At 45.7% G+C, this 15,543-nt stretch overlaps 1 protein-coding gene across 2 annotated transcripts in view; it reads right to left on the bottom strand.

Moving 5' to 3' along the window:
• Positions 1 to 15,543, bottom strand: part of CREBBP (CREB binding protein) — a 155,545-nt gene that overhangs the window by 84,251 nt on the left and 55,751 nt on the right. For both annotated transcript variants that reach the window (XM_025370196.1, XM_025370197.1), the window contains exon 3: positions 4,608 to 4,784. In XM_025370196.1, coding sequence (XP_025225981.1) covers positions 4,608 to 4,784 — 177 coding nt within the window. The remainder of the gene's footprint in view (positions 1 to 4,607; positions 4,785 to 15,543) is intronic.

The raw sequence follows: 15,543 nt of genomic DNA, 5'->3' as shown, positions 1-15,543 counted from the left end.
CAAACACAGATTCTGCACCTTTGTCCTAAGAGATTGTGAATCAGGAGGACTGGGTGAGGCCCAGGAACTGCAAGTCACTCAGATGCAGGTGGGGCCATGGACAGGTGCTGAGACACAGCAATGGAATGAACCCCTGGACACAGCGGGGCCTGGAGGGCATCCCAGCACATGGCTTGCCACTCAGGAGCTACCAGTGTCACTGCCGCAGCTGTGATATTCTGGCAGGACACAGAAGACCCCTCTCCCATCCTCCTGTCGACACAGTCTTCCAGCCACACCGCCCTTCCGTTCAGAGATGTACATCAGCAGCTGCTGTGGGCCCCGTCCACAACCTCAACTCCAAAATTCTGACACTCCATCACAACAAATAGTAATATCACTCTCATGAGCAATTTTAAATAAGCAGCACTCCTGATGAATCTCCTGCATCTCAACTTTAAGAATGGTGAAGTTAAAACAAAATAAAAAAAAAGGACGATGAAGTTTCCATAATGCAGTTCTTAAAAAAAAAAAAAAAAAAAAAAAATCACATTAGAAATAACTCTGCAGGAGACCACGTGGGAGAACCTGAAGATGAGGCCCCTCTGGTCACTGAATGTTCTCAGTCCAAGACGTGTCCCACTTCTACACGGCGTTTTGTGAAAAATGTCAGAAAGCCCAATCCAAAGCTTAAGCAAGACGTCACCAAGAATTAGGTGGGTTCCGCTTCCAGAAGGACCGCCCTTGAACTTCTCCTCACTCAACTAAAGTGGCTTCTACTTCCTGCATCACAACCTACCCTGTAAGCTGATGGCCCACCTTCCCTCCAAGGCCTCCTGAATTGGTTCCTGCTCAGCTCCCAACTTCCACTCACGCCGTGCTCCCTTCCCTCATGGTGGCCTTTCTGGACTTCTGCCAGTTCCTACGCAAGCCAGTGCTCTCCCAGTACCATGGGGTCTCTATGGCTTCTCAACTTTCCATTCTTGCCTTTAAATCTCCTTCTTCAATGTGGCCTTCTCTGATGACTCCATCTAAAGAGGTCCCTGTGTCAATCTGAACCGCTGACTGCTACTCAGACCTCTTGGAGCAGTTTGTAATGATATGTTTTCCATGGCCACTACACCCTCCATTTCATGAAAGTGGAGTGAGCTCTGGGCACTCCCAGTTGCCTTCTGGGGAGCCAACTCCAGCACCTGAGCCCACAAAAGGCTTTCAACACATGTGACAAATTAATTGAATGATCATATCCTTCCCTTCCTCAATGCTACCCAGTGATGTTGAACTCCTACAGAAATTAGGAGGGGAGAGGAACAAGAGCTCCCTGGCCCAAGACCACGTGGCTGAATCACCCCAGGAAAGAGCTGCAGAGGGCACCAGGTGACTGGGCACCGGAGTCCTGACTGGGATTGTCTGGGACACCAAATTTAGTTGGGTACCCCTCAAAGCATGACAATAAATGCAAATATGTTCAACACCTCATATTTTTATTTTTTCACTAAATAGATCTAGATTTCTCTGTAAGTGTTTACCCTCAGTGTGTAAAAGTCTGTGGGTTTTGAGGCCAGATATAATTTTGAAAATTCAAAAAGACTACAACATGCATCTGAGGAACTGCAGACAAACTGTAAGCACAGGCTGGTGAAGCATTCCTGGCAGGCTCAGGGCTACAAAAACATGACCTCAGAACATAAGTGAGGAGTTTTATGCTTTGCAAACAGGAAGCTACATATAGCTTTGAATAACCCAAACCCCTCAGAGTCTCAACTTGCTCAGTTGTAAAATGGGACCTGCAATGATGTCTCTCAAGAGACTATTGCAGGAATAGGGTAAAAATTACCTACAAAGATGTCGGGGAGACCATGTGTGCTGGTACCCCACTTTCCCACCAGTCCCCTCTAGTTCCTACCACTATGTGGAGCACTGAAGGCTGTTCCTGGGTCAGGCTGCCTCACAAAAGCACATGTGGGCACAGCCCCGTCTGATCTGTGCCCTCCAGGGTCAGTGGTGTCAGTTTACCCCCAAGAGGTATCTATGGATCTGTCTCAAAGTCCACAGGGGTTCTTGTGAGACAGTGGCCACCAGGCAAGCAATGCAGTTTCCATGGATGAAAACGCTTTCTCAGTTTACCCTGAGAAGACCAGAGAGAGAGGCAGAAACAGAAGAGAGGGAGAGAGAAAGACAGGGGGTGGGGAGAGAAGGGGAAAGGGAGGGATGAAAGAAGGGAAAGGCGGGGCGGAGGGGAGAAAGAGAGACAGGCAGAGATGAAGAGAACTGGTTCTACTTCTGTCAGATGTCTCGAAGACAGGCAAAAGGATGAGATGCTGTTGCTACTGCTTCTCCTAACCACTCTCCAGAGCAGTTTTTAACTGGGGAAGACTATGCCCTGGGGAACATATGTCAGTGCCTAGAGCCATTTTTGATTGTCATGACTTAGGGGAGACGGTCATAAGCACCCAATGGGTAGGGACAGGGATGCTGCCCAACATCCTCTGGGGCACAACCGGTTCACAGCAGAGAACTGCCATCAGTGCAGAGGCAGAGGGGGGCCTGCCCCGGGCCAAAGGGCTCCGGCCCTCCTGCAGGTGAAGGGAATGAGTAGCCTCTTCGCGTTCCCGGCCGAACCTGCCCTTGACAAGCATATCACATCTGCCAAGTTCAGCCCTCTGGAGCAGTAGTGGAGGCAGCAGAGGGGCCCAGAGCACAGATTCTGTCACTAAGTTGTGGATAAAGGAGAGGGGATGGGGAAGTGGGGCTGGAGAATACTTTAAAAGAGAAAAGCGACGAAAATGTTAGGTCAGGGTTTCCCTGACTGTAAAACACAGGAAGTCTTGCGAAAAGCAAATGCTTTCACTATGAAGCCAAATGTGCTCCTGGTTACTGAGCAGGCACAATCGATGACAGCCAACCCCACAGTCCACACTGCTGTCCTTTCAGTGAAGACTGGAAAAGTAAGCGCAGGAGAGAACAGGATTTGTGTGGAGACAGAGCCCAGCATTACACAGGTCAGTACTGTTCCCTGAACTTGAGGGGCTGACCTAGGGTCCTCTGGGCTCTGCTTCGGGTTCTGGACCTGTACTATCAGGAACAGGGCAATCCTGGTAACAAAAAGTTATCAGAAAGAAAGAAGCATATCAAGGAAAGTTACAAGGGGATTGTCAGAAGAAATAAAGAAGTCCTAAGAACTTCAGGTTGTTTTCATAGTTTTGAGAGCAAGTTTTGTTACTTATTTTCTTGCTCTGTCACCCAGGCTAAAGTGCAGTGGTGCGATCTCGGCTCACTACAACCTCCGCCTCCCGGGTTCAAGCAATTCTCCCACCTCAGCCTCCTGAGTAACTGGGATTACAGGTGTCTGCCACCACACCCGGCTAATTTTTGTATTTTTAGTAGAGACGGGTTTTCATCATCTTGGCCAGCCTAGTCTCGAACTCCTGACCTCGTGATCCACCCACCTCAGCTTCCCAAAGTGCTGGGATTACAGGTGTGACCCACCATGCCCGACCTCAACCACCTTTTTAAATGGAGGTACCATACAGCAGGGAGCCAGCACCTGACAGGACACCCCATTATTCCCATTTCCTGATTTTATCAAACAAGAAGAGAAAGAGATCTGGCTCTCTCTGCTTCCCAATAGCCTCAAAACTTCTAAGCACTATAAGCAATGTTAATTACTTAGTTTTGAGGAACGACCAAGGTTATATAAGATACATCAGAGGAAGCTGGATGAGGTGAAGGATATATAGGAATTCTCTGTACTATCTTTACAACAAATACTTCAAAATAAAAAGTATAAAAACCTGAAAGACAAAAAGCAACTTTTTCTGAACATAATCCTCTCACTTTCTTGTGATCTTTCCAAATCACTACGGCAGCTGGGAAGGCCAGGCTCCCAGCAACAAGCACACGGGGGAGAGACGGCTGCTTGTGGTCTTCACCCACCACCAAGGGCACACTAGACATGCAGCAGCTGGGGTGAGCAAGAGAGGCTGGACAAAACAATGCACTACCCCTCAGTGTTTTGAAATAAAAGAGATTCTATTATTTTGTGGCACAAAAGCAGATAGTTTCCCATTAATATCTTGATTCATCAGGTTGAGAAGTGATAAGGATAGTTCCTATTTCATAGATTTCCCACCTATAAAATCCCTTCAAACCTCAGGGAGGATGAAGACACGTGGAATCATCTATCGTGTTGGACATAATACACAAGTCATCAACAGAGTATTGTCCTTGGAAGATAAATGTCCTTCATCTGACGGTAATACAAATCAATGGGCTTCTACTGATACCATCAAGCCACTAACAAACAGGAAGTGTAAAAAAGGCCAGTCTCTCTGGTTCTCATGATTCTGGAGAGAAAGGTAAAGCAATTCGTGTACATGGATTTTCTCCATCAACAAAAGGTGCCTGGGAGGAGTGGCTGAATCATCCTCACCTCTCTCTCCTGTTGCTAGCTCATCACAGAAAATGTTAAAACTCATTTAGAGAGCTACTCATGAGAAATCTGGGTTCTCTTCCTATCACCTACTGACACACTTTTAGTTACAGATTTTCACTGTGAGCATGATAAAAATCCATAGACCACAGCACCCACCGGAGAGCCACAGCACTGAGAGCCAAGGGTAACTTACCATATTTGGCACGTTGGTGACTGAAGTATTCTTGATGTCTGTAGGGAAGGTGGGTAAACTGTTGACCATGCTCTGTTTGCTGGCTAACTGGGGGTTCACTCCAGTGGCTCCCATTGGCTGCCCTCCAGCTTGACTAAAGGGCTGTCCAAATGGACTTGTGTTCCCAGTTATTCCCATCTGAAACAAAAAGAGGTAACATCAGCTGTGGTGATGCAGTCACATATAAAAGGAAGGGTCTGGGAAATGCTCACATGGTTTTCCATGAAATACTCATTGCAATGATAAATTCAAGGTTCATTTTCAGGTTCACACGCTCCAAGCAGAAGGCTCATGAAGCTGCTCCTAGCAGCCACTCTCTCCTCACCCTAAACCCCATTCCAGAAGAAGCCTAGCTGTTTCCCCCCACTCTCAGCCACTCTCCTCACTTAACCCCTCCGGCCCCAACAACGGCACCAACACCTGAATAAAGTCATTTGGAAAACAAAACTTTCCAAAGTTGATACCCAAGGGGAATTCTTTCAGTTTAATCCTTAATTACTCTGTAAGTATCTAGTTTCTGTTAGGTTCCCCATCAGATTGGAACTAAGTTTCCATTAGTTCAAAACAGGGAGTGGAAATATTGCAATGAAATGATACAACACCTGGGATCTGCTTTAAAATACACTTGACCCATGAGCAACATGGGTCTGAACTGTGTGGGTCTACATATATGGACATAGTTTTCAATCTCTCCTGCTCCCCTTCAACCTCCTCAGCCTCTGCCACCCAAGAGATCAAGACCAGCCCCTCCTCATCCTCTTCAGCCTACTCAATGTGAAGACCACGAGGATGAAGACCGTGGCGATGACCCACTTTCACTTGGTGAATGGTACATATTTTCTTTTCCTTAATGGCTTTTTTTCTTTCTTTTTTTTTTTTTTTTTTTCAGACGGAGTCTCGCTCTGTCGCCCAGGCTGGAGTGCAGTGGCGCGATCTCGGCTCACTGCAAGCTCCGCTTCCCGGGCTTACGCCATTCTCCTGCCTCAGCCTCCCGAGTAGCTGGGACTACAGGCGCCCGCCACCTCGCCCGGCTAGTTTTTTGTATTTTTTAGTAGAGACGGGGTTTCACCATGTTCGCCAGGATGGTCTCGATCTCCTGACCTCGTGATCCGCCCGTCTCGGCCTCCCAAAGTGCTGGGATTACAGGCTTGAGCCACCGCGCCCGGCCTCTTTCTTTTTTTAATCGAGACGGCGTCTCGCTCTGTCGCCTGTCGCCTAGGCTGCAGTGCAGTGGAGCGGTCTCGGTTCACTGCCAACCTCTGCCGCATGGGTTCAAGCGAGTCTCTTGCCTCAGCCTCCTGAATAGCTGGGACTACAGGAACAACACGCCACCACGTCTGGCTAATTTTTTTGTATTTTTTTTTTTTTTTTTTGAGACGGAGTCTCGCTCTGTTGCCCGGGCTGGAGTGCAGTGGCCGGATCTCAGCTCACTGCAAGCTCCACCTCCCGGGTTTACGCCATTCTCCGGCCTCAGCCTCCCGAGTAGCTGGGACTACAGGCGCCCGCTACCTCGCCCGGCTAGTTTTTTGTATTTTTAGTAGAGACGCGGTTTTGTCATGTTGGCCAGGCTGTTCTCAAACTCCTGACCTCGGGTGATCTACCCACCTTGGCCTCCCAAAGTGCTCGGATTACAGGCATGAGCCACCGCGCCCAGCCCCTTACAGTTTTCCTAATAACATTTTCTTTTCTCTAGCTTACTTCACTGTAAAAATACAGTATATAAGACTTAAAACATGAAATTTGTGTTAAGCAACTGTGTATGCTATTGGTAAGGCTTCTGATCAACAGCAGGGGATTAGTAGTAGTCAAGCTTTTATGCAGTCAAAAGGTTATAAGCAGATTTTCGACTGGCAGGGTCAGCACCCTTAACCCCTGAGTTGCTCAAGGGTCATCACTAATCCACTGGGCAGGAGGAGATGGTAGGAAAAGGGCACAAATGGAGAGAGCCTGGTAAGGTACTGATCATCACTAACCAAGCAGTAGGCGATGGGTACACAGAGGTTATAGTATCCTACCACTGTACGTGTGTAAAATTTATGTATTTATTTATTTTTTGAGAGTGTCTCACTCTGTCACCCAGGCTGGAGTGCAGCGGCTTGCTCTTGGCTCACTGAAACCTCCACCTCCCAGGTTCAAGCAATTCTCCTGCCTCAGCCTCCTGAGTAGCTGGGATTATGGGCTCGTGCCACCACACCTAGCTAATTTTTGTCTTTTTAGTAGAGACAAGGTTTCATCATGTTGGCCAGGTTGGTCTCGAACTCCTGACCTCAGGTGACGTGCCCACCTCGGCCTCCCAACATACTGGGATTACAGGTGTAAGCCACTGCACCTGGCCTAAAATTTTCCATAATAAAGTATTTTATAAAATTAAAGTGAACTGAAATCAAATATATAGTAAAGGCAGGATAGGGAAAGAGGAACCCTCAGCTATGCTTCCGTGAGGGCCTGCAACCAACTGGGATTCCTTCTATCAACAGACGTGGGCCAAGTTCCCTGATGACCCCCAGTTCCAGCCTCCATAGGTCAATTCAGGAACTGCCATGGCAATACCCCAGTACCTACCTTTCTCCCTGTGCAGGAACAAAGGCTAATTAAGAAACCAGATGCTTGGGCTGCCTGTCTTTGTTTTTTCGCAAAGCTCTAATATTCCACCTTCTGTCTATTGTGTGTTCTGCATTTCTGGTGTAGTGGTCAGTTTGATGGACTGGGAAAGGTCCCCACATATGGAAAACCTCCCAGGGGTGAGTTTCCAGTCAAGAAATCATTGCTCAGTTCTCTCCATCAGCCTCACCTGGTGACTGCCACGCCAGCATGTCCACTCTGGGTAACTTACATTCCTTCTATGGACTTCAATCTCCTCGCCTGTAAGATGAGTGTCTTCAACAAGATGGATCGCGTTATTTCTTTCAGCTCTAAAAGTCTAGGCTATAAACAAATCAACACTCAACACAACTGGCCCTTTCTGCTGAAATGCTCGTACAAAAACACAAATAAAAACTAAAGGAGTAAAACCAGAAAGTTCTAGCTCTATGCATTTCATACACAGGTGATTTCCTTCCACATGTAGTCCTCCCAGGTGACATTTCTCACCTTTTTGAAAGCAATCACATTTTAGGTGCTCTACTTAAGTGAACTGAGATGCTAATTCTTCACCAAATCCACAAACCAGACTCACTTTCGAGTTCAAGTGACTTAATCAAGGCAAGATGGTAGCTCAATAAATATTAAGCACATTTCTGATTTGCAAGAAGCTTCCTTCAACTGTCATCTGAAACTTAATTGAAGCAGGAATTTATATTTTCAGAAACTACTACACTAAATTAATTCCATGGGACAATTACTACTCTCAGAATTTGTCTTATTATGTATAATAAAACTGCTGAAACGTTGTTCTCAGAAGCCTAGAATTTGAATACAAGAACACGAACAACAACAAAAAATACAGTGTTTCTTTTTTTTCCAGTTCCTAAATTTCTCACTTTGGACAAAATATGACAGAACACATATACTCATCTTCCCTCAATCAATTCATCCTCAAAGTCAACTGGTATTCACCAAGTGCCTGCTATGAGCCAAGCCCAGTTCTGAGGTTGTGTAGATGCATTTCCTACTTGTCATAGAGCTCGCACCTTGTGTCCACCAATTTGACAAACAACAACAACAAAAATCAACGTCTTTTGGAAGTTTCTAATTAATTAGGCCCAGCATTGACAAACCAAAGTGGGTGACAGCTGATGGGGTGGGGAAGGGGACAGGTAACCATCTTCTTTCCACACCAAATGCCTAGGTACCCTAGCTCCAGAGAAGAGGGGACAGTACCAAGAGGCCAGCGCACTCTGAAAGGTGTTCCATGGACCTCAAAGTTCACCTGACTTGCTTCACAAAGTTTATTTTCAAAACTTCCCAGATATTTTGACAATTTTCCTAAGATACCCCTGCCAGGGTGAGTATGAGGTGTATGTGTGTGATCAGGTGGGTAATACTTGCCTGGCCTGGGGCCCTTTTCTAACTGGTCATTGTTGTTTATTTTGTGTGTGTGTGTTTTTTTGTTTTTGAGACACAAGTCTCGTTCTGTTGCCTAGGCTGGAGCGCAATGGCATGATTTCAGCCCACCGCAACCTCCACCTCCCAGATTCAAGCAATTCTCATGTCTCAGCCTCCTAAGTAGTTGGGTTTACAGGCAGGCGCCACCACATCCAGCAAATTTTTGTATGTTTTAGTAGAGACAGGGTTTTGCCATGTTGGCCACACTGGCCTCGAACTCCTGGCCTCAAGTGATCCATGCACCTCAAGCCTCCCCAAGTGTTGGGATTACAGGCATAAGCCACCACCCCCGGCCATAACTGGTCAATTTCAAAGGGCAACCCAGTATTTGGAAGCGCTCTGACAGATTTCATCAGGAAACGTGTCTGTACCTTTTCTTCTTGGCCATCAGATAAGACAGCCAAGGAAACAGTCTCACCAAGTTTTTACCTTGATTCTCACAAGGTAAAGAACATGGCAAGTCAAAGATCATGAACGGTATGTAAGGAACGTCCAGCCCAAAGGGATCTACATAATTCTCAAAAATAGGGGAAAAAATCCCGTCCTTAGCCTATGGTAAAAACAAACAAAACCCAGGTTATATGCAGGAGGTTAGGATTCAAATCTCTGGCACCAGGGCCAGCCCCAGCCTCTCCTTATCAGAGCAAGTTACTAACCAGGCTAAAGAGCTCAGTTGTCCCACAGGGTATGACTGCTCATTGCCCAGGCAAGGCTACCTCCTGGTGCCAAACCATCTCCTGGCAGAACTCAAGAGCCATGAACTGGTCCTAGGCTGCAGTTATGAATAAAAACCATTTGCTTCTAGAGATTCTAGATTTCTGAATTCCTAGTCTATATCTATTCTCCATTAATCAAACTGAGCACTGTGGTCCCCAAGCCTAGGCTAACATATACTTTTTAGGACCAATGCCCAAAATGAAATACTAACATCAAGATGTCTAACTCTAATTAATGAAAATCTACATTTCTTTAAATGTCCCAACAGGTACTTGATAATAATTTGATAGGTCAGGTGCTCATGCCTGTAATTCCAGCACTTTGAGAGGCTCAGGCAGGCGGATCATTTGAGGTCAGCAGTTCGAGACCCGTCTGTTCAACATGGTGAAACCCCATCTCTACTAAAAACACAAAAATTAGCTAGGCATGGTAGTGCATGCCTGTAATCCCAGGATGAGACAGAATAAACTGCTTGAACCCAGGAGGCAGAAAATGCAGTGAGTCGAGATCTTGCCAATGCACTCCAGCCTGGATGACAGCAGGAGACTTTGTCTCAAAACAAAAAAAAAAATTTTTTTTTTTTTTTGTAAAGTTGGCTTTATTTTCAACGAGTTCATCAGGGTTTGGTTTAATGCTGCTAGAGAACCTCTATATAATCTTTTAAAAAGTTTTTTCATTTTTAATTTTGGGAGGTACATAGTAGGTATATATATTTATGGGTTACATGAGATTTTTTTACAGGCATGCACTGTGTAATAATCACATCCAGGTAAATGGGGTATTCATCACCTCAAGCATTTATCCTTTGTGTTATAAACAATCTAATTACAGTCTTTCAGTTATTTAAAAATGTACAATTAAATTACTTTTGAATAGTCACCCTGTTGTGCTAGCAAATACAAAGTCTTATTCATTTTTATTTTTTGTATTTCATATACTCTTTGAAATAAAATTCAAAAAGCAGAACAGAGCAGAATAGTCAACTGTTAATACTAAAATTTATATAATATATTAACAAATTAAAACCCATAAAGTATTTATATTCTGCCTCATTCAACAACAGCCCATGCCCACACATACTAGAAGTTTCTTTCTGTTTTTTTTTTGAGACGGAGTCTCGCTCTGTCTCCCAGGCTGGACTGCAGTGGCACGATCTCGACTCACTGCAAACTCCACCTTCCGGGTTCAAGCCATTCTCCTGCCTCAGCCTCCCAAGTAGCTGGGAATACAGGCGCCCACCATGATGCCCGGCTAATTTTTTGTATTTTTTGTAGAGACGGGGTTTCACCGTGTTAGCCAGGATGGTCTCGAACTCCTGACCTCGTGATCCACCCACCTCGGCCTCCCAAAGTGCTGGGATTACAGGCATGAGCCACCATGCCCGGCAGAAATTTCTTTTACTCTATTCTTCCTAACAGAACTCCTTTAAGCATTTAATTCAAGTTTAATCTCAGAAAAAAGGAAAAGTTAACTATAGTAAGTACCCCAAAAAAGAACAAGAGCTTCCACAATGAAACTAAGTTAAATAATGCCTCACAGCTCTCCCAGGTTTCCCATGAAAAAGCATTGTGACCAAGCGTATCAATCATTTAACTGTTTGAGAACCTACTTCTGTTTTCTATTACTGCACTCAGAGAGTAAAAATATGTAACCCACAGTCCTTGTGTATGATAAGAAAAATATTGAAGCCAGATCCTGAGATGTCCCCAACTCCAACCACTGCCCCCAAGAAAGAATGGGGGTGAAACTGGATTAGCCTTAACATGACTGCAGCGTGAGCTCTGATGAGGAAATTCCTCTTTAAGCTCAGCTCAAAACCCAAGAACAATACAAAGAGGCACCCGCAGCAAATTCTGGTGCTGAGCCCAGCCCATCCATCAAATCCTGCTGCTGTGGGCCTGAGCTGTGTGGCAAGTAGGTGAGTGACCATCATCAACAAAGAGGAGGGAAAAGGCAGAATGACTTTCCATCTACTCCAGCAGACACGGGTACCATGGAAAGTACAAAGTACCACATAGCTCTAGAGGATTATCTGTCACATAAATGCTTATAATAATCTATCCTGAACCTGTTTTGGTCACAAAACTAGGATAAAACTTCTCACCTTCCTGGAACATTCTCTGTATCCCCTGCAACATACCAGGGATGCAGCGGAAGGACCCAAATGAATGAACACGCCAAAGCACCACCATGCCACGCAGCCCCTAGGAGTAGAGCCAGGAAGGAGGTGGTCAAAGAACCACGAGCAAGTGACCAAAGTCAAGGCACAAAGAGAGTCAGCACTGGCTGGAGGGGGCGTCAGAAGAGGCAGCAGGAACAGTCCCCTTTCTATCTTCAAAACTGCCAAACAAGGATCTCAGCTACTAGTTGGAGTGGACAGCTACCTTCCCATGCTGAAAAGTCAGGCAGAACGAGAACAGGCCCTCGGAGTTGGTTTTCGGAACGGTGAAACGTGTGTGTGTGATCACAGGAGATACACAAGTCTAGTCTGGCTATAAAATGGGCCCTCTGTGCTACATCTTTGGGCCAAGAAAACCCTGGCTTTGGTACAAGGCCCCACTCATGCTCTTACCCAGAGCTTTCCACTTGCACACAGAATTACTGACCCATCAGCCTCCATGGTCACTTCTGGCTGCCAACAGCCTCCCCTGTTTACCTCAGAATGTGGGACAAATACTATCATTTTCTACTTGTAATGATATGACAGCTATCAAAACATTCATAAGAAAACAAGTTCCAGGCTCAGAAAGACCAGTAAGAGTCTCTCCACTCACTAGCCAGGAGAATTATCTCTACTATTCACCTAACTCCCCGTCTCTCAAGTGAGATCTAGTCTCGTAAAAAAGTTAGTAAACGGAAATCCAAGAAGTAATTAAGGGGTTTAAGGAGAGAGAAAAGTCAGGTCAAGTCCTTCAATATCAGCAGAAAAACTCCTGATACTGAAAAGGGGTTTAGACTGAAAGGTTATAGAAGAAATCATCAAAATAGAAGTATCTCCACAGAACAGGTCTCTACAATAGTAGCAAGTCAGGCATCCATTTTCTTGCTCTTCTGTTGAACAAGGTCAGAGAAACACGTTCTTTGCAGTTAGGGCCAACACAGGTTATAGCTCCTCTCCTGCCATCCACAGACCAAACTCCACTGAGAGGAGGCAATGGGCCAGGCAGTCCATGGGGGTAGGGGAGGGAGCACTTGGGTGGGCACCAGTCCACAATTTTGTGTGATGTTCATTTTTGAGGGACACTCTAAGATCTCCTAAAGATTAAGAATACCTGTCCTCGGGGGAAGGAAACTTCCTTCACGTCCTTCATTTTCAGGGAAGGGCAAGCTGGTTCCTGATCTCACACAACCCCGTGCCACGTATGGGAGCCTTTGCAAATAGCCCACTTCCAGAGACATCAACCACTCACAAAAACCACCACTCTGACAAACTCCCCCAGTTTTCATCTCCTAATGTCCTTTTGAAGCGCACACTCACAAGAAGGGATTGACCATAACCACTTATGAGTACGCCCCTGAGGGGGCCACCGTGTGACCAATGGGTGGTCGGGGAGGAGGATGGCCAGAAATGCACTGCAACGCAGAACGTGACCTAGAGTTGGCCAGGCCATAAGAAACTCTCAGTGCAGCAAGTGCCGAGTTTGATGTTTGGGTTTTCTTTTTTTTTTCTTTTGATGGAGTCTCACTCTGTCGCCCAGGCTGGAGTGTAGTGGCACCATCCCAGCTCACTGTAACCTCTGCCTCCCTGGTTCAAGTGATTCTCCCGTCTCAACGTCCTGAGTAGCTGGGACTACAGGCGCATGCCACCACGCCCGGCTAATTTTTGTATTTTTAGTAGTGATGGGGTTTCACCATGTTGGCCAGGCTGGTCTCGAACTCCTGACCTCAAGTTATCCACCCGCCTTGGACTCCCAAAGGGCTGGGATTACAGGCGTGAGCCACCGCGCCTGGCCTTGAGGTGGTTCTGAGGAGCCCAATAAGTCCGTTTTTGCAGCAGCTGACTACTTCAGCAGTTTTCCTCACGCCTCAAGACACGCCTTAAGCCACACTACACAGCAGAGCACTCACAGGAAGTGGGCTTTGGCCAGGGGGGTCACTGATGCTGGTCAGAAACACACAGAAAGGAACCAAAATATGATGTTCAGAAATAAGCTTTGCAAAGACAAGTGGAGAAGTAAGACTAGTTAAAATTTACCGCTTCATAGGTGATGAAACGGTCCCCAGAAAAGCACAGGGACACACTAAATCAGCCTGAGAACTCAGCAGGCGCTCCCCACAGCCCCCACAGAGACTTCGCCCTTGCACGGGGACTCATCACCTCCCTGCTTAATGGAACTCTGTCTCCTTCAAGCTCACCAGCCTCATGCCAGTACCTGGGACAGAGACAGGAACTGTCTATGAAAACAGGGTGGCAAAGTGCGGCCCGTGGGCAGCCCAATGCCTCTTTACGAAAAACCAAAATTTTTCTTATTGGAACACAGCCACAAATACAATTTCATTCATAAAGACAGTATGCCATTGTGGTCAACTAGTGGGCTCTGGGGTATCTGAATGGTGGCTCCGCCACTTGCTAGGGATTTACTTATACCTCTCTGCACCCTACTTTTATCATCTATAAAATGGAGATCACAGCACCTCCTCTAAGGGTTGTGTGAGAACTAAATAAGTTCCTATATGCGAAGCACTAAGATGAGCAACTGCCACAGTGAGTACCAGGGGTGAGGAGATGAGAGACAGCTTTGGGAGGAATCATTCTACACTACATATGATTTCTTTCCTGACCACGCTTAAGCAGTAATGAAATAAAGGAATGCTTTTCAGAGAACGTGTGATGGTGGAGAGTGGTTCCAACATATAAGGCGACAGGGACAGGCCAGCTGGGATTATTGGCATTTGATTATGAGACATTTTCAGAGAAACACCTGTGACAACAACAATCTTATGCATTTGCTATTTGTAGAAATACTCTGAAGAGGCTATTATTTTCCAACTGTCCTGGTAAATCACAGGCGTTTCCAGTTTTCACTCTACATTGTTTTACAACTTTAAAAACAATAAACTCAGGGTGTTTATTTCAAACTTAAAGTAAATCATAAGCAATAATGACATATGATCAAAATACCCTAGCCTAACATTCTTGGGTTGAAATTTAAACCAAAATATAGAAGAACTGAACATGAAAGAACACTCCCATGAAAAAAGAAATTGATGCAACTACCAATCATAAGCCAGCCACGACACAGCAGCAAACTTCCATTTGATGCGGCTTCAGCCTAACCTGACATATTTTTCAAGCTGGAGTTTTTAGCATCTTTCTCCACAAGCTGGTACACACGTAAAACCACAAATTCATATAAGGTGTAAAAACACAACTCAGTTCAGTACACCAAGAGCAAAAGTTTGCTAAATAATTTAATAGCCAGAAATATTTATTGTTTTCAATGACATAAAGAACCAGAACTAACCCAGACTATGGCCAGATCATTTGTAAAGCCAAAAGCATTTTCTCTTGGCAACCTACCATTGTTGGAAGAAAGCCAACAAAAGCAGTTTTCATGGAAAGACATGACTGCATTCAGTTGTCTGCTATCACCCGCTTGCTCCTGGAATCCTTCCAGTATATCAACTTGGCAAATATAGAGTAGGGAGAAATACACCACTGATTACAGTGCCATAGACAGCACTTGGCTGTCCAAGGTGCGCCTGGGACAGGAGAGCTCAGCTAAAGCACCTGGGCAGGTAAGCAGCCCACCCTCCCCCTCAATGGAACTCTTATGTGCTGCCAACTTTGAATGCATTCAAGAAAATGTGCAGCCCCCAGGTCTGAACATTTGCCCTGGAAGGATAAGTCCTAATTGGAAGACTAGTAACAAAGTATTTAGCAACACTCAGTGTATTTCATTCGAATAATGTCTTTCCAGAAGCATTCCTCCTCTTCTTGGGTTAAGATCCTCCCAGGCATGAGGATCGCTTGAGGCCAGGAGTCTGAGACCAACCTGGGCAACAAAGCAAAACCCTCTTCTCTACAAAAAATAATTAGCCAGGTATGATGGCGTGTGCTTGTAGTCCCAGCTATTTGGGAGGCTGAGGTGGGAGGACTGCTTGAACCCAGGAGGTCGTGGATATAGTGATCCAT

This window comes from Theropithecus gelada, chromosome 20 (assembly GCF_003255815.1).
Source record: "Theropithecus gelada isolate Dixy chromosome 20, Tgel_1.0, whole genome shotgun sequence".
In the NCBI taxonomy this organism is placed as follows: domain Eukaryota; kingdom Metazoa; phylum Chordata; class Mammalia; order Primates; family Cercopithecidae; genus Theropithecus; species Theropithecus gelada.
This window is presented reverse-complemented; position numbering and strand designations above follow the sequence as displayed.